This window comes from Cryptotermes secundus, unplaced genomic scaffold, assembly GCF_002891405.2.
Source record: "Cryptotermes secundus unplaced genomic scaffold, Csec_1.0 scaffold1382, whole genome shotgun sequence".
Taxonomy (NCBI): domain Eukaryota; kingdom Metazoa; phylum Arthropoda; class Insecta; order Blattodea; family Kalotermitidae; genus Cryptotermes; species Cryptotermes secundus.
In genome coordinates, this window is record NW_019742987.1 from 143,613 (window position 1) to 162,704 (window position 19,092).

At 37.4% G+C, this 19,092-nt stretch overlaps 1 protein-coding gene across 5 annotated transcripts in view; it reads right to left on the reverse strand.

Annotated features, from left to right (window-relative positions):
* LOC111873666 (receptor-type tyrosine-protein phosphatase epsilon) overlaps window positions 1-19,092 on the reverse strand; it is an 86,106-nt gene that overhangs the window by 32,452 nt on the left and 34,562 nt on the right. For all 5 annotated transcript variants that reach the window (XM_023868580.2, XM_023868581.2, XM_023868579.2 and 2 more), the window contains 8 exons: window positions 18,507-18,727; window positions 17,718-17,923; window positions 15,352-15,502; window positions 14,677-14,957; window positions 10,529-10,590; window positions 10,010-10,185; window positions 6,600-6,687; window positions 1,725-1,801 (listed from right to left, as the gene is read on the reverse strand). In XM_023868580.2, coding sequence (XP_023724348.1) covers window positions 1,725-1,801; window positions 6,600-6,687; window positions 10,010-10,185; window positions 10,529-10,590; window positions 14,677-14,957; window positions 15,352-15,502; window positions 17,718-17,923; window positions 18,507-18,727 — 1,262 coding nt within the window. The remainder of the gene's footprint in view (window positions 1-1,724; window positions 1,802-6,599; window positions 6,688-10,009; window positions 10,186-10,528; window positions 10,591-14,676; window positions 14,958-15,351; window positions 15,503-17,717; window positions 17,924-18,506; window positions 18,728-19,092) is intronic.

The following is a 19,092-nucleotide window of genomic DNA, read 5'->3' on the forward strand; positions in this document are numbered from 1 at the left end:
GTGACACCAGTGTAACATGTTTTGCCACTGAAGACGCCATTCGGATTGTTAATTGGTTTATTTAACAACCTACAAGTCTTGGCTACAATTAATTATAACAATGTTATGGGTTTACACACTTTACAAACCCTACACACAAATCTCTTCACACTGCCCTCAGTGGTCTATACGTATTCACAGTACAATACGGGAGCTATACAAGTATCACTCTATTGCACACTCCCAATTACTTCTCTTGTGAGCAAAGCATCTGCTTCTCAGGCTATCACTTCTACTCACACGCTCCAGTATTCTTCTTTCCAGTTGGCTACTGTTCCATCTGCACTGTGTCACTCCTGCTCACACACTGACTGACTGACTTCCTGGCTAACTCGTAACTCACTGTGAATAGTGTTCTCTGCTCCTTATTTAGCCTCGTTACAGACAACACAGAAAACTGTTATGTAATAGGCACCACTGTTGCATAATGTCGTGTTTACCAACTGCCTTGGAACAGTCGTTGCACGGACTCCCCGCCGTGTTTACAAAGGCATTGCTGGGCAGCACTGCCGGGAGTTGTTTATGGCTACGTAGCAACTGCGGCATCCCGTGTTATGTCACCGCGGGGAAAGGGGTGTCTACCGACTGTTGCACACTGATGCACGGAGTGGGGGTATGTGACGTCACTTGCGAGATCACAGAGATCACGCGATCCCCACGTCCCGCATCGCCATCCACATCACAATAAAATAATTGACTTATAGCTTGTTACCTACAAAACTACTTCTTGCAGCTGCTGATTCCATTTAGATCACTTGCAAGCCTTGAATAAAATTTCTTGCATCCTGCATGATCAGTATACCAACAATGATCCAAACAGTGTAAAAAAGATCACTGAATATACTGCATTACTTTTCAGTTACTGACTCTTGTGTTTACCCCCCCCCCAAAAAAAAAATACTTAGGCCCATAATATTTAATCCACAGAATGTAATGCATACATGTGTGTATACATGACTGTGTTTGTGCACGTATGTGTGCGTTCATGCATGCGATGGTGCACTGGTATGTGTATGTATGTATATATGTATGTATGTATATATTGTGTAGGTTATTTAATGATAATTTCAGTAGCTAGAATATAGAGCATCAGCTGAATGAACAAAACATGAATGATGGATTGGAAAGGATTTTAAAGTGAGCAATCATGGCTTAATTGAGGTACTATCATTGCTCTTGCCTGCAGAAACTCAGGAAATCTCAAAAAAAAAAAAATCTGTCAGGATAGGCGATATCCCAGTCAAGTTCTGCTAACTACACTCCAAAGCAGTACCATTATGCCAACTCACTTGGTCAAAATGCTGTGATTGTACATTGGTTTGGTGTGTCAAAAATTAGTAATCAAGCTAAACATTCTATTTAAGAACTGAAAAGTAATTATTATGTTTTAATCTAAGAAATTCTAATTTCATATACCTGTAAATTGTGTTATCTCCAACACTACAGCATGCTGTTGGTAGTAAGATGTATACTTTTAATGTAATTTAATATGTTTGATTCTTCTCAAATTACAAAATTTATTCACTGAGAACTGAGGTTAAGCCATTTTTATCATATTCAGTACCATTTAAGAATGAATCAAAGGGTCACATATATAAATGGCACATTGCAATCAGACTAATGTGACAGGAGTAAATGGAACAAAAGTTAAATATCTCACAAAACTAAAGATATGACCAACTCACATTTATGTAATTTGCATTTATGTAATCTGAAAATTGATCCTCTGGTAGTTTCTTCAGTTTCACCCTTGTTTCATCATCTGTAATTAAGGAAAAATTTGTATAATATAAAACTGCACTGTTTACATTACTGAAACACTATAAAGACATGAACTAAAGTCTTCTAGATACTCCAGTAAGAAAGGTGTGTGATTTGCATACTTATTTGACACACTGTGAACCTACATTGCCTCAATCTTAATCCATTTAATCTTTCTTAATTAGCTACATCAATTTTTCCTAATATTGCTCTGCCCAATATGCATATGAATCCTGTCAACACAACCTCTGTACACAACTGTGGTAAAATATAGACAATACTTAACTTTAGCAATATGTTTTGACTATATCAGTCACCTTCTTGCTCTGTTACAATTGCTTCAGTGAAACTGTTGTTACTATATTAGATATTGTGATGTATTTGCGCTATGCAGGACACCCCTCCCTTGCCAGCATCGGAGTGTTGTCGTTGCTATGGTAACAGGCCAGTCAACACTCCACCCCCCTTCGCCGCGGTGATGTAACATCACTTCCCACTGTGACATAACACAGGACACCGCTGTTGGCACAGGCAACGGGGAATGGTATAAAGAGGCGGCTGAGCAGTATGTGAGCGAGAGTGTGTGATCAGGAGTGACAGAGTGTGCTTCATGACGCCAGATAGAAGACAGTTGAAGTCTAGCAGTCACCGTGTTTTACTGTGAACCTGTGAAGACTACTGATGATAGTGCGATCAGATTTGTGAGTAGGGTTTGTAAAGTGTGTAAACCAGCAACTGTGTTATAATTAATTGTAGTTATGATTTGTAGGTTGTTAAATAAACAGATTAACAATCTGAACGGCGTCTTCAGGGGAAAAAAGTTACATTTGGTGTCAGAAGTGGAATGCAAACCTAAACATGCCACAATTTTAACTGAAGACTTAAGTGTGTGTTTACAGTGTTGCCGTACGAAAATGGAACAAATATTCGAAATGCTGAAAGAGATAAAGGCTGACCAGGCGAAAGGCAGAGTCAAAACACATGACAATTTGGTGTCAGAAGTGCTTTACGAACTTAAAAATGCCTTGATCTAGGAAGAAGTATTGAATTTACGAGTAAAAAAATGGAGGTGCAAGACATTCAACTAATACTTGAAATGCTGAAATAAATGAGGGCCGACTCGAAAGCCTGGCGAGAAAAGACAGGCTAAGACAGACGCCGTTTTTCTGGCCATGCGAATGATGGACACCAGCCACAAGGAGATGGTGGCCGAATTTAAACCTGAAACAAAGGATACCCGAAAAAAGACGATGGCCTGCCAAGTGATGAGGGAATGTCTTGAAGAAAAATAGCCGACCTCAGTGGACAGGAAACCTGAGGCGGCCCAACAAGAAGTCCCCGTAGGAGATGCCGTACTGAAACCGATCAAAGGATGGAAGAAGCGGCATAGGGGCAAGAAGCAAATTGGAGGGCGACGCGGGGAGCTGAAGAAACTGACCCAAAGAGATTGTGGATCCCAGATGAAGTTGGCTGCCACCTGCAGGAAGGTATCCTGTCGCGCGACAGTGGCACAATGTAGGAGAGATGCCTTCAAGAAAGAACAGACCCAAAATCAGGATGAGTGCCAGAAGAAATGTGTTGCCGATCCCAGAAGGATGAACCGCCGTGCAGCAGTGGCATGGCGCAAGGGACATATCGTTGGAAACAACCAGACTAGGAACAGCATTGCAAGAGGAGCCCCCAGAGGGCGGAGACTTCAGGTGGAACCGGAGGGCAACATTGGAGTGAAGGATGAACACACAAGACAGCGGCTGAATACTGGGAATGAGAGAACAGCCAGCCAAACCCTCAGGAAGACCCAAGGGCTGGGTATCGGGCAACAAGCAGTAGAGATTTCCAGCAGATTACATAACATCAAAAACTGGACACTGTGGAGGGGTCGACCCCCTCCGAAATGGAAAAGACAAGAAGGAATAGAGGAGGAACTGGTAATGTAGAAACACTGGCCTCCCCGGCATGAATGGAGAATGAAAGTGATGAGTGAATGTGATACAATGGATCGACGAACGCTGGACCATGGAACTGTTCGGGACAAACAACCATAAGAAGGGAGCACATGTAGCAGTTGGAGAACGGACAACGGGAAGAAGAGGAACGTGGATGCACCGTTAGGCTATTCGGGAAGAACAGCTTTAAGGAGGGTGTAGTGTGACGTATTTGCGCTATGCAGGACACCCCTCCCTTGCCAGCATCGGAGCATTGTCGCTGCTATGGTAACAGGCCAGTCAACACTCGGCCCCCCTTCCCCACGGTGTTGTAACATCACTTCCCACTGTGACATAACATGGGACACTGCTGTTGGCACAGGCAACAGGGAATGGTATAAAGAGGCGGCTGAGCAGTATGTGAGTGAGAGTGTGTGATCAGGAGTGACAGAGTGTGCTTCATGACGCCAGATAGAAGACAGTTGAAGTCTAGCAGTCACCGTGTTTTACTGTGAACCTGTGAAGACTACTGATGATAGTGCGATCAGATTTGTGAGTAGGGTTTGTAAAGTGTGTAAACTCGCAACTGTGTTACAATTAATTGTAGTTACGAGTTGTAGGTTGTTAAATAAACCGATTAACAATCCAAACGACCTCTTCAGAGAAAAAAACGTTAAAATATTATAGAACATTTGTGTTAGCTTAAATTCTAGACTTATACAGAAGATTATGAAACTAAATAACTATGGCAAAATTCTTATGTGAGTTGCTATGTACTATTTTAAATAGAAAACACACATGCAGCAACATAAACAGTTTTATGAATATAGTAAAAATAACCAAGAAAATTAAGATTATAGCCTAGAGAAATACTACATATAATGCACCTATAAACAAAATAAACAAATCAATTAAACATCCATGGGCAGTAGCAACCCCACACTTAGATAGCTCAAGCGGTTAGTCGCTGGCTTCCCACCACAGTGGCCCGGGTTCGATCCCGGGTCTGTTCAAGTGGGATTTGTGGTTGACGAAGTGGCGCTGGAGCGGGTTTCCTCTGAGTACTTCGGTTTCCCCTGCCAATCCTCATTCCACCAAATTCTCCCATCATCATAATCACCCAGGGCAGGCTACAATAGGCCAATCAGTGGCAGCCATGCTGAGTGGACCCAGTTGGACTCCACCCTCCACTAAGCGAACCCCATACTTGAATTTACATATCATCATTATACCTATAGATAGCAGCAACATCAAACCTTCACATGACAGAACAAATACTAACACACACATTTACACCCATACCCATAATACAGTAACTGAATTAAATGCATATTCACAACACCACCAACCAATAGCTCCCAAGAAAATGAGGTAAGGAGTCTGAAAGAACCTTAACAGTATACAGATGAAATGTTTTAACTTATAACAAAACAAATTTTATATACAAAATAAAATATAAATTAATGTTTCTGATTACTAACAAAAGGGCACAACGAGCAACATAATCCTGATAAAATAACTTGATAAAAAGACTTAGAAGGTCCAGAGCACATAAATAAACAAAATCACACATAACTGTGGCAGTAGCCAATGAGTGAACATATGTGAAAGGAAACAAAATGTGAAATAACTTGAAACTTTTCACAGACATTAAAATTCAGTAATGACATGAAGAAAACTACCATGCTTAATAATTTTAATTGCATAAAAACCCACAAAACAATTTCATAATAATAATAATTTTAACTTAATATCTTCATATATAGGTACAGAAATTGGCCAATATCAGTTATAGCCCTGTACTGTGATGTGTATAGCTAGGCAAGGGTGTGATAAACATCTTCTCACTTAAGGTCATGCAACAACAGAATGAATGTTTATAACTCACTGCTAGGCAACAATCAGCATGCCAAAGGACTGGTGAGATAGTTAGCATATCACTTTTTTTTCAATGTGATCAGTGCCTGGCAACAGTAAAATAACGGGGTTATGCATACTTTTTATAAGCAACAGAACTGTAAACACGTCTACAATAATCGGTGTTCTCTATGGGGTCCATGCTGAAGGTTTATAGGTGACAGTGAAAGTTGTCTACAGTTAGTCGTAGCTACTCACAGCCAAGAACCAGTGAGTCAAGGAGAGGAGTTGTGAGAATTCAGCTGTGAAGTGTTACTGGAAGACTTTAGATGTGTTGTAGTGCAGTGATATCTGGAGTGATTTGAAGACCTAGTTTCTGTGATGAAATCCGTTGCTAGGAGACGGCTAGTGGAAACTGAGAATCCTTGTATGTGTGCAATGGTGGACTGGAAAGTGTGCAAATCAGTGATAGCACTGTATTTAAGTGTAATTAAGAGAACTTGTAACTGAAGTATTAATATATTTGATCATCCAAATTAAAACCTCTTATTTTTGTCATGCATACCATCCTACATGTGACAGAATCATAGCTTGAAGATAGCCACTGTGGTCAAAACACGTTGCTAGAACAGAAAGTTATTGTGTGGGCTGTACACACATTCAATCAGCTGAAAGTAAAACATGACATTGTAATACAATATTTCATCATTCTCTCATTTGTCATTTGGTCATGAAAGTGGCATCTTCCACAGGGATTTTTTTCTGAACGTTTGCCTTTGTTTCTTTTCTTTTCTTTTCTTTCTCAACTTTAAAGACATAAATTGTATTTAAATATTATTTTTACTTTACTCTAATTATAGTAGTTCATATTCTTTTTCTCTGATTCCTCACTCTTTCCAGCATTCCTTCATTTCCATTACTCAATTTATATCTAGAGTTTCTATAGCTCATTTTACAGAATGTATAGGACAGCAAAGTTATATTATATCAAACTCAACAGATGTACAAATAACTTACATGCCACAAGATTACCATATCGATTTTTTGCTTTGTTCTGAGGAAGTCGACCATAATCCCAAGGCCGAGTCTGTCCCCTTGGAAAGAGCTGAAAATTTTAAGTGCATTTTTAAAATGTGACAATTTATTTTGCTTTAGATACTGTCTCATACCAGATGTTATTACAGATTAACAGTTATTGCGAACTTCCTAATAATTGTAAGATTTGAGGCTTTCACGGCGGTGACTATGAAGAAAGCAGTCTTCTGGAATTTGGCACCGTGTATATGTGGTGTTAACCGACGTTTCGGAGGAACGTATCGCCTCCATCTTCAGGGTAGAAGAAAAAATATAAGAAATCTGCAAGCGAAGAGATTTCTTATATTTTTTTTTTCTACCCTGAAGATGGAGGCGATACGTTCCTCCGAAACGTCGGTTAACACCACATATACACGGTGCCAAATCCCAGAAGACTGCTTTCTTCCTAATAATTCATTCGGTATTTGTATTCATTCATCATCATAGTTCATACATTTCAATCAGCTTGACACAGACAATATCTTGCAATATTTGATCCAGCTATAAAAGTATGCAGGTTTGAAGATTACCTCAACCTCTTAGTGGAAATGAAAAACTATAATTTACATTCCCTCCAATTTTCTGTTCATTTGTAAGTATATTTCAAAATATCCAAGGAAATAAGATGGGGAAAGCACAAACATGGATGCAATCAGAAATTTTCTTCCAAGGAAAGAACCAGAAAATTTGTTTCCAAACTTATATTATGCCATTTAAAATAGTTTAAAAAATTTCTTGCTCTGTGGTTTACTGCCATCTAAATTAATGTTGAAAAATTCTGTCCTCTGGGATACAATGCCGTGTAGTCTGCTGAAAGTAAACCAATGTTTCAGAAGAATACATCATCTCAATCTTCGGGGTCAAAAAATAAGCCAAGCAAGAAACTATCACACTGAAGATGGAAGTGATATATTCCTCCGAAATGTCAGTAAAGTTTCAATGGACTACACACCATTATTATCCAGAAGACAGAACTCTTCATAACCACCAGTGTGAGAAACTTAAATCCTACATAAATTAATGTTGTTCAACATTATAATCTAACTATACAATACAGTAAGATAAAATTACAATGTAGCATGTATAAGTTCACTTCAAAAGCTTGTCTCTCTGGACCTAATTAGTTATAAATGATCCCTGAATAGTGTCATAGCAGCTTGACTCCAACAGAGGTAGTCAGTTCCAATATGTCTTGGTTGCTAAATGACCATCATCTGGTGGATACACATATATACACAATATTACACAAAATCCACAAAACTGCAAAAAGTTTAGTTTTGTAGAAGTCATTATTTTCAATAATTAATAAAGTTGCATTTCTTACAGCTGTATCACATTAATATTAATAGAATCCTTCACAACCACTGCTATGAAAACCTGAAATTCTACATTAAAAGAAATCATTTGAGAGTTCAGAAAGATATAAAAATGAAATACTGAAAGGACTTAAAACATTCTACTGGCTTACTGGAACAGCAATATGGAATATTAGTTTAGAACAGAGGTTGCTATAATAATTGTTATAAATAACAGAAGCAAGATTGATGTTACAAGAAAATCTTATACAAAATACATTACCACAGAATCTGTCACCGTACCCAGTCTTCAGTCAGTTTAATCCACTCACCTTCATGTCTTACTCTCTTAAGATTCTAAAAACGAAATTATAAAGCTGTTCCATGAATATTAACTGAAGGGCAGAAGATGCCAGGAATTCTAATAAAAACATGGAATGACAAATATGAATCACTCCGTCCAATGTGACCTGTAAGTTTATTACTACATGAAAAACTTAACACCCTTACATGTTTCGGTCTCTGCGGACCATCTTCAGAGGGCAAACATCATTACAAATAGGAAACCGCCTTCACATAAGTTGTTTAGATGTAAAGTACGTACACTTATATGTTACAATGCATAGTACACAAAATAGAACATCTCACAAACACAGCTGTTTCCTGGGAATTAAAATTATTTAAAATTTCTTGATGCTAATTAAAAATTTTTGCATTGTCAATAATTAAAATTCATAAACCATGCAGGCTCGTGTTCATCCTCCCATCGTCCCTCTTGTATGGGGCAGATATTGTGCCACCAGTCTATCTTGATGTGGAGGTTCTTTATATCTCCCAGGGCTTGCTCGTGGCTGCTGTGCTGTTTTCACATGAAATGGTTTCTATCCTTGTAACACTGAGTGGTCAAGAACTTAGTGTATCATGCTGATGACGATAAATTCAATTTGGGTCTTCTGTTGTTCTCTTGTTTTCAGTGTTGTCTTTCGATGAGGTTATCCAATAAAATGCTGCACATATTTCTTATTTTACCATGTAAACCCCAACGAACCTCCATGGTTGATTTCGAATATGTAACGAATTGCTCAAACTATTTGCTGAACACTGACAAATTCACTCTCTCATAACAAGAGAAACTAAAAATTCAACATAGTTTCCATCCAAACCAAGAATTAAATATTATTTTGGGTCAATTCGTTTCAGTTTGACATCCAAAAAATAATTCCATACAGATGAATTGAACATTATCTTCCAGTATTCTTTTTGTTTCCCCAAGTGGCCAATTTCTAATCAATTTCCTGATCAAAGTTTTCTATGCAATTCTTGATTTGTCTGTCCAAACCCCACTGTTAGCCCATCATAATCTAAGCATTTTAATTATCCCAGCAATATTTCATGCACTATCTAAAGCAGCAGTTTCTTATTATGTATTGTGTATTATCCTGCATGTGTTTACGAACATTTGAAAATTAGGTTTTTCTTAAAATGTCAACTGTAGGACTAATTCTGGACTGCAACTGTGTATGCATAGGGGGACAAAGTTGCTCGCATCCAAGACATTCTTTAAGTCACACATGTCCCCTGGGTAGTGCAAAATGAGTAACAAACCTGGCAAAGCTTCCCATAAGAAAAGTGCAAACTTCTTCAAGATGCAACAAAGCAAGAACTTGAGTGCTATCTACTGGGAAGCAAGAAGCAAAATGGGTTAAATGATCCCAAATGCAGCCATTGGAAACCAACCAACCGTGTATGCATATTTCAAACATAGTAATTTCTTTATACAAGTAAAATGACTCTCAAAGCAGCAGTAATGAATATACACAAACAATTTTTAAATATACAACATTTCCTATCATGCTCAACATAGGAGGTAAGAAATAACAGAGTTGAATTATCCTAGAAGGGAAAGCAGTAAGACCCTAATTTGAAGCACAATAGACCACTGTAGGTCACAGTGCAAGGGCCGAGAAAGCCTACCCCTCATTCATTCATTCATTCAAGATTCTAATTTCTGCCATTCCTTTGCTTTTCCATTCCAGTGCAATGTTGAAAGATACTCACAGCATGTTGACGCTGCAGTTCACCAGATGTTAAACCTTCTTTCACATACTTCTCTAGCTCCCCAATTGCTACCCTGCGGCTGAATCTTTGAGATGGTGCAAGCTTTGGTTTTACAAGAATTCCTTCTGTTTCTAGGTCTAGTCCTGTTATATTTTCTGTAGAACCACCCTGGTTTCCTATTACAAAATATGTATTTAGATCACTGTAAATACTTCCTACAATAAAATATTTGTATGAGAACTGGTGTTCTTTACTGTGTATTTAATGAATAAAGATTGTCATCAAAAATAAAATTATAATAATTGTCTTTTACTCCAAAATTTTCAAAATATGAAATGACAATTTAGTTGAATTCAAAATGTAAAGTTCTTTCATATTTAAGAATAGAAATATATTGTTTTCTAAAATATTGTAAATAAATTCTGGTCTCTGAAATGTAAGTATCAATTATTTCCTAAACTGTAAATCTTACAACCAATCTCTTAAATATAAAAAACAGTTCACATGATAATGACTCACCATACAGCACATCATTTGCTTTCAATTCCAGTGTATCACCTTTTTTCTTCATCTGCTTTCTTCTGTAAGTAAATAAATAAGATAATTTATTATCACTACCAAATTAAAATTTATCACATTCCCAAAGATACTACTCTTCACATTCAGTGCTGTAACAGCCTCAAATCCAATATACTGCTAGGAGTGGGAGAGGTGATATATATGAAATGGTATCACCCATAACTTTATAAAAATAGCTTCCTTTCATCAAATTCAGGAAGAACTAAAATGTGAATAAACTTAAGAAAACTGTAGAATAGTTACATTGCAAGGTGAAAAATTTGATGAACAGTTCCAAGACCAGTAGTTTTTACTCCAGGAAACAAAGAGAACTGGTAAATAACTGAACCAGTTAATTAAAAGGAGAACATGTCCTGTGTCTCAAAATGGACATGCTCCTTTTCAGCTAAATAATTACTTACATCAATATATTGTATTTCTGACACATTTAGTCAATCCCTGTATCAGTAACTGCTGAAATCTGAATACATTTAAATGAGGATACAACTTCTTTATTAGAGTCAATCACAACACAACAATATCTATATTGCAATCTATATTCCCTACAGAAAGGACAAATAGATTGTAAGATGAGGCACCGGCTAAACAATTAACATCAAAACTATATTACATCCATACCACGGGCCTCCAAGCAGTTTATTACATGTATACAAGTCTGAATATACCATTATGTCTGCGGGAATATAACGAAATTGCAACAAACTCACTTGGTGATATAGAATATCACATAAGAGTTTTAACTTTATTTTATGTCATAACTTTCGTTTTAATAAGTTTGTACTTCATTGTACTTGTATTTTATAATGTATTATCAAGTGTCCAGCTTTTACCATCGTAATTGCAGCTCAGTGGTATGTGAATATGGTAGTCATGTGTTTGCCTGATGATGGCTTTAATAGCCGAAACATGTAGCCAAGCTAATTTTAGCCTTGACCTTTATATTGTTGTGTTGTGACAGACTCTAACAAAGTGTCCAGTGATTGAGACTAGCTCTTTCTAACTGGCCCAACTGAATAGGTCTATCCTGCCCCATCCACCTGAGGACGGAGACAGATCCAGTCTCCGAAACGTTGTGGTTCTCTGTCTTATATATACCAGATGATGGATAGAGCCCAAAATAAGCCTATTAGTCCTGTACAGTATACACCACCATCAGAATCCTTTCAAGTCTATTCTAACAAAGAAATTGTATATAATAACACAACAGGATGCACAAAATGAAAAATAAATGAGGATGTTTGTCACTTGAAAGATATTTCATATAAAATTAAAATGAAATAAATGATGCAAGAAATAGAAGAGTGTGTGCACATGCGCTATCACAAGTGCATGAAGAAGAGGATTACATCCAAGAAAACCAAATATATATAATTATGTCAATCAATTTGAAGTTAAAATTGTAGGGGAACACTCGGTCACGGTGATCCAGGCATGCATGGGTAAATAATTGGCAGTAGTGAGATCTGACATTCTTGCGGCAGTAAATATTAAGATTTTATTGAATGTGACGCCACATAGTTTGGTAGATAGGTAAAAATGTTTCAGAGGAACCTGCTGCCTCATTCCCTGCAAATATAGATTCCTCTCAATTGTTGTAACCTATCTTCCAGGCTACACAGTGTCACATTCAACAAGACTGTAATCTTGATTGGCAATAATCGTCAGGGTCCAGCAATCATGAGAGAAAAGTCACGATGGGAACAGCAAGCACAGGACTTTAGGAACTGTTGGTGATATCGAGGTCATATATATGTGCAGGTAAAGCATCACACTAGGTTAACTACAAAATACCAGTTACTGTTAGCATGTAGATACAGCTACACACAGTGCTGAAGATGGAAATTCAGAAAGAGTACAGGATCTATTTCAGTGGGAGTAATATTAACTTTCTTCATTCTACTGATGTTTCCTACTATGTGGGATTGTCTAGCATGTAAGACTCTCCATCCATCTCTGTCTTTTCAAATCTCCTCCTCTTAAATTTTCTTCACTGCTCTTCATCTTCTTCTGCATTACGTATTTCCTAACCTGTTCTTTCTGTCTTTATATCGGAGATCCTTTTGAGAATCTTCCTTTTAGTCTCATCTCCAAAACTTTCTTTGGAATTATGTTCTCTGTGTAAAATATCTTTGATTGTATATCATCATTATCAGCATCAACATTATTTAGGGATATAAACATGTTGATGATTCTGCATACTTTGGTATTAAATTGTACAGCCTATAAATGATGTCCTACAAGACCTCGGTGAGCACAAAAATTCTTGTCTTCAGTTTTTTACATACTCTCAAAGATGTTCTGAACAGAGTTCGTTTTTATTTATTCTTAAAACTTGACCATAAAATCCTATTGTTATGTATTAATTTATCTTGGGGCACGTGGTAGCGTAGTTCGTTGAGGTACTATGCTACAAGCTAGAAGGTGCAGGGTTCAAGTCCCAAAGAGCTCACTGGATTTTTTCATCCTTCCCGCTGCACTATGGCCCTGGGGTCGACTCGGCCTCTAACTGAAATGAGTACCAGGAATTAATTAAATAATTTTCCTGGGGATTAAAGCATTGCCGGCACATAAGGCTGACAGCCTAACCGCCATCTTTGAGCCGATTATCTAGATCAGTGGTTCCCAAAGTGTGATCCGCGGACCCCCGGGGGTCCGCGAGTTATTCAAAAGGGGTCCACAGGATAGTTTATTTTCATTTAAATTTATCTTATCATGTTCCTCACACCTGGGATATTTGCACTGTATATCTCTGGCTCTTGAGTCCCATGGTTGAAGTAAAATTTAACGGGACTGTTGGTACCGTAACGGTACCTTCCCTTTGTAAAGCATAGGTGAATAACCAACGATTTGTGTAGCTTTTTCCAAGGACATTTTCTTTTGGTCGGCCCATTGCATCTCGGACCCGTGTTTCAGGGTGGACTGTTGTCCTGCTTACCTGCTGTCTGACCATTCTCCCCCTCCCCACAAAATCCATCCCTCTTTGGTTGGGAACGAAGCTGGGACCATTGACCACGTTTCTTATTCATTTCAGTGGCAGAGTGAACAACCTGTGTGTCTTTAGTTTTTGTGCAGGGAATTTTTATAATATTATACAAGTGTGTTTTTCTCGGTTTAATATTCAGCTTTTCTGCTCTTGTTCAAATAATTTAGTTCACAACGAAACTTCTGATTTTCAGTTTGTTCACGATCTTATTTATATATGGATCGGTGGTTAAAGTGTGGATCGTTGATTAGGTGAGTGTTAAATTCATAATACTAGGCCTAATTGACATGTTCGTGATCTTCTGAATAAGCTCCATTTATAACAGTATTTTATTGTCATAAATGACACATTTAGTGTTGTAAAATTGTAAGTTACTGCTTCACTTTCATGATATGTAAAATATAAAAAATTTCCAATTTGGGTTTTATGGGGGCTGTGGTCAATTAACATTTGGTACAGGGGGTCCACGGCATTCAAAAGGTTGGGAAATCCTGGTCTAGATAATATGCGGCCCTCAACGTCTCACAACCCTATGGGTCCTCACGGCCTGTTACAGGGATAGCTTTACTTTTTTTTACTAATTTATCTTGCTAAGTAAATTCTCTTTACTTTTTTTTCTTATTCTGTCTCTTCTGCTCCTTTCTTGTATACTCCATAAAAATGTCTCTCATCTGCCATTACTATGTTGGCAATATTCTCCCAACATAATACCTACAGTACTGAGTGAATCTGCTATAAACAACAACATTTATCAGTCATTCTTCTAATGCATCTCTTCAGACAAGATTATCATCTTGACTATGGCACCCAGTTCACATTTTTCTACAATGATGCTGCTCTGCTAATTATTGATATAGGTCTTCATTCATTCCAGTTACAAATTTTACATGGCAAAGTTTAGTTCCCACCAGACCATCATACATATACTCAGTTTCACACTCTGTCACTTTACTCCACTCAGAATCATTTTGGACGTGGTGGTGAAGAGAAAATGTATATTGTTTTACAAGAATTAAATTTGTAGCCTGACCGACTGAACCATCACAACCATCATGTTTGTGGGTCTTGGTATACATGCTTAAGTTTACATTTGTACAACACTTACCGTATAATGAAGTATACAATTCCTGGCAATAACAGTAACAGCAGCAGTGCGGCCCAACCAGCTTCACTTCTACTTCCATCTCCAGGTTTGGGTTCAGACAGAGCCTGTACAGGATGTTCTAGTCTTACAAAACTATATTTGTATTCACCATCCTGACCATTGACTGCTACTAGAGTCACCTGGTACTGCACTCCAGGTGTCAGAGGTCGGTTCCAGTAGCCATCACCTAAGCCACTAGTTGAGTTATCACCAACTGTGAAATGTCTTTCTTCATCTTCAGGCTGAAATATATAATTTTATTTGTTGGTTTTGTTTTTATTCATTTTTGTTCACTTATGTACACTTACTATGGTTGTTCAACTTTTTAATTGTGATTTGTGGTTCTGTCTGTCAGATTATGAAATATCAAAGATGGAAACCTGAGCAGTATATCCCATGTGGGATAACATTATAATTTACAGTACTTAAAACAGATCTATTTCCAATGTTTACTCACAAATGTGAACACAGCAAACAAGCATAATCAACCAGTGCTTAATAAGTTAACTTAAACTAACTTAGCATTCATATTTGTAGCAGTATTTTCCCCACAACAAATGGAATGGTTATTATCATGGAAGATATGGTACCAATACTGGTAATGAATGCTGGTGCAGGTGCTGTGTTATGCCTGACCTTTATTTCTGCAGCAATCCAAGAATGTCCATCATTTTCAACCTTTGCTTCCCTCAGAATATGTTCACTCAGTATCTTTGGTTTCAGTAAATATACAGAGTCATTTTCAACTACTTCTTCCCGGTCAGACATTACAATCACAAAGTAAGAACTGAAACAAAAACAGCACAAACAGGAAGAGTCATAGTGTGGCTCTTTTGGGAATGTTGTCTAATGACTCTTTCAGTACTCAGAACATATAGCATGAGATGAACTGATGAGTGTGAGTGGAGAACTTGAAAGGATTTGGAAGGAAGCAATCATGACCTAATTGACATACTCTCATGGCATTTTCCTGCACAGACTGCGAAAAAACATGGAAAAAAAACTCAGGATAGAAAGTGTTCTAGCTGAGAGTTGAACTGATAAATCCCCAAATGCAAGCCTAGAGGATTACCTCTAAACCAGTTTATGTTCATCAATGAAAGCCTTTATTAAAAACTGCGTTTATTACTGGCCTATAAAATTCTACCTTCTATGTCAATTTTAATACAAGGGTGCCAAAACACATGAAAGTTTTTCCAAAATACTGGTACTGTATCATGAGACTGGATTTTTGCTGGTGGGCTGAGCAACCAGAAAGGTAGTGTAAAATCATACATTTGAGCTGTTTAAGACTGATTTCACTTATCAGCCTCAAGTATTCAGGAGAGAAGCATATTCTTTTACATAATTTTTTGCACGCCTTCTTTTTCTTCTTACTTCATTTTGGCCAATTAAAGCTACTGTGTTTCTAAATTAATCCAAACAGTTTTCTTTCATCAAACTAAATTCTTCTCACATAGCTCTTATAAAATTTAATTTTATATGCATATAATTGTTATTATATGCCTCTGGCATGGTAAGCTGGTGTTAAGTAGTTTGTGTGTGTTCTTAACAGACTACATAAATGAAACTTAAACAAAATCAGAATATGGACAGGTCACAATAAGACAGAGATACAAAGAGGTTCATTGTCTCATTTGTGGCCGTGTTAGTGCCGGTTCTTTGAATGGATTGCTAGCTGCTGCATAGCTTCTTTCTAATAAGATTTTAATAGGATACCATGGGCAAAACGGGAGGTCCCATCTATGCTTAGAAAGCATAACATTCAGTAAAGCAACTTTACTTATCTTACACTAAAATAGCCAATAAAAACAGTACCTACCAACATCCAAGCACGTTTCACATCAATGTAAGATTTTCTATGACACTTTCTAAAGTGCTGATTACTTCTGTGACTTTCTATTTCAAATATTTCTACAGAAAAAACTGCACATGTTTAGACCCTCACCACCCAGTAGCCTTAGTCCCTTACTAATTATTCTTTCAATAAAAGCAGCCCATGGAGTATGCACTGAATTTTCTGTGATGTTTGCTGGTGCACTGTCTTGCCCAAAATACAGATATAATGTAACTCGCTACAGCTTGGCACTACAGACACAAAGAGTGCTCACAGCTGACTGGTCACAATAAACAACATGTGAAGATTAACATAAATTAGCTGTACACCTGTTATTGAACAAATCTGTTAATGTTATGACATGACTCATTTTGTGAAGCTGTACAAATCTGGATGTGTGAGAGGAGTGTAAAAATAGACTAACTTTACTGAAAATATTTATCAAGTGTACATGAGACATTCAACTACACCCATGCATTATTGTGCTACCACCTATCAAAGAAAAGTTGCCACTAGCCAGTGTTCAGATATATTATCAGGTGCCAATAAGCCCTCAAAGGGAGGAATGTATGTTGGAATTTAAGTAACTGGAAACAACAATAATAAAAAGGACGACCTCAATGGAATTAAGGCATGAAATGATAAGTTCTGTGTCTGTCTAGAATAAATATCTTGAATATTTCTTCTCGATTTTCACGTGACAGTAACATGAGACTCATATTACTCAGATTTTTATCTTTTGGTATATAATGCCATGTAGTCCAGTGGAAGTCAACTGTAGTTTCAGTCGCCTCAAACTTCAGAGTAGAAGCATAAGCCAAGGAAGAAACCAACATGAAGCAGATAGTAACCTGGTTTCTTCCTTGGCTTATTCTTTGGCCCTGAAGATGGAGGCAACATGTTCCTCTGAAATGTATGTTGACATTCAAAGGACTACATGGCATTACATTCGAATAGATACAAAATCCTCATAACAACTGGCATGATAATTTAAAATCCTTCATATTAGTTCCATTAGACACTGAGGAATTCTTTCTAATCTTTAACTAATAAAATGAAATAAAAAGACTGAGACTCAATATAAAGGTCAAAGTGACACTGAAGGCAAAATATGGGTTACTGAATATTTGGTAGCCCAGGTATTTCTTTACACAAGATCACTCACCTGCTTGCAGTAAGAAACCGATCTGCAGATGGAATGACAACCTGAAGAGTGGTATTGGTTATAAGATTATGCACAAGCTTAAGTTGTGAACCAACATTAGGTACAACTGATGATGTATTCACAGTCAAAACAGCAGTAATACCAGGCTCAAGAGTTACCCCACGAACAGACACCTCATATTGTGATGATGGCCATAAATGTTCCACCTGAAATAAGTTAATTAATGCTACTGTATCATTGACTAGCTACAAATTATATTCGCTCACATTTATTTCACTGCAACTAAATTAAAACTAAACTAAACTAAACTGTTTTGACTTGAGGTTCTTATGGCGGTGAATTAGAAGGTTACATCCTTCTGAAATTTGACATTGTGTAGCGCTTACTAAACATGATCATACTTCACCAGCCCACAAATAAGAATATTGGAAATGCCGGGAAACCTCTTAGGCTAACAGGTTGAAGAGTGAACAAATTCCTGAATTCATCTAAGAGTTTCAAGCTGCAATGCACGAGTCCTGAACTGTTGAAGATCATGTATAGAAAGAGGGTTAAAATGTAAAACAGAATAATTTGCCATTTATCCCTAACCAAATATGACACAAACTTTCCATTTTGCAAGTAATATATGCATGCTAGCTTGCATAAACAGATTTCTCTTACTACAGTTTTTCAAATTACATCTTGTTGCATCTCTAAGCAGATACATGTACAAAACAGCAAGTATATAAAGCAGTATCAAATATAAATGACTCCTTCCAGAAAATTTAAATTCCAAAATTCACTTACTTTATATGAGTAAACCTTAGATATTCTCATATTATTCCCTTCTAGCCGATACTCAGGAAATTTTGTTTCTCCTTCCTGCTTCCGTAACTTGGATGAAACTAGTTTCACCTGTACTTCAAACCTCCTTATTATGCCATTTGTAATGTTAGGGTGTTCCCATGTTAAGCTCATGGAATGTGAAGACGTTTCTATAGCCTCCAAGTTCACTGGAGCTTCTGGAGCTGTGAACAAAGTGAGCCTGTAGAGAACTACTGATTCTTGTAATTGTGGGAACATCCAACATTATCATGCATTTCTGCAACGCTCGCTCTTCACATCACTTTTCACCATCACGCGCGCGCTAATCAATCAGATTCTGAGTCTGAGTCACGTTGCAACTGACGGTCAGTCAGTCTGTCTTACTTGGTGTCGAGCCCCAGCTGGGGCTTATGACCAGATATTTCTTTGAGTGAAAGTTACTGTCCTGTCTACGTGTAGCGCCCTCTCTGACGAGAGGTCGGGTCTGTCATTTGTTAGTCAGTCTGTATTACTAACTCCACTGTCTGTATTTACACATATTTATAATACACTTATTCCTTATTTAGAT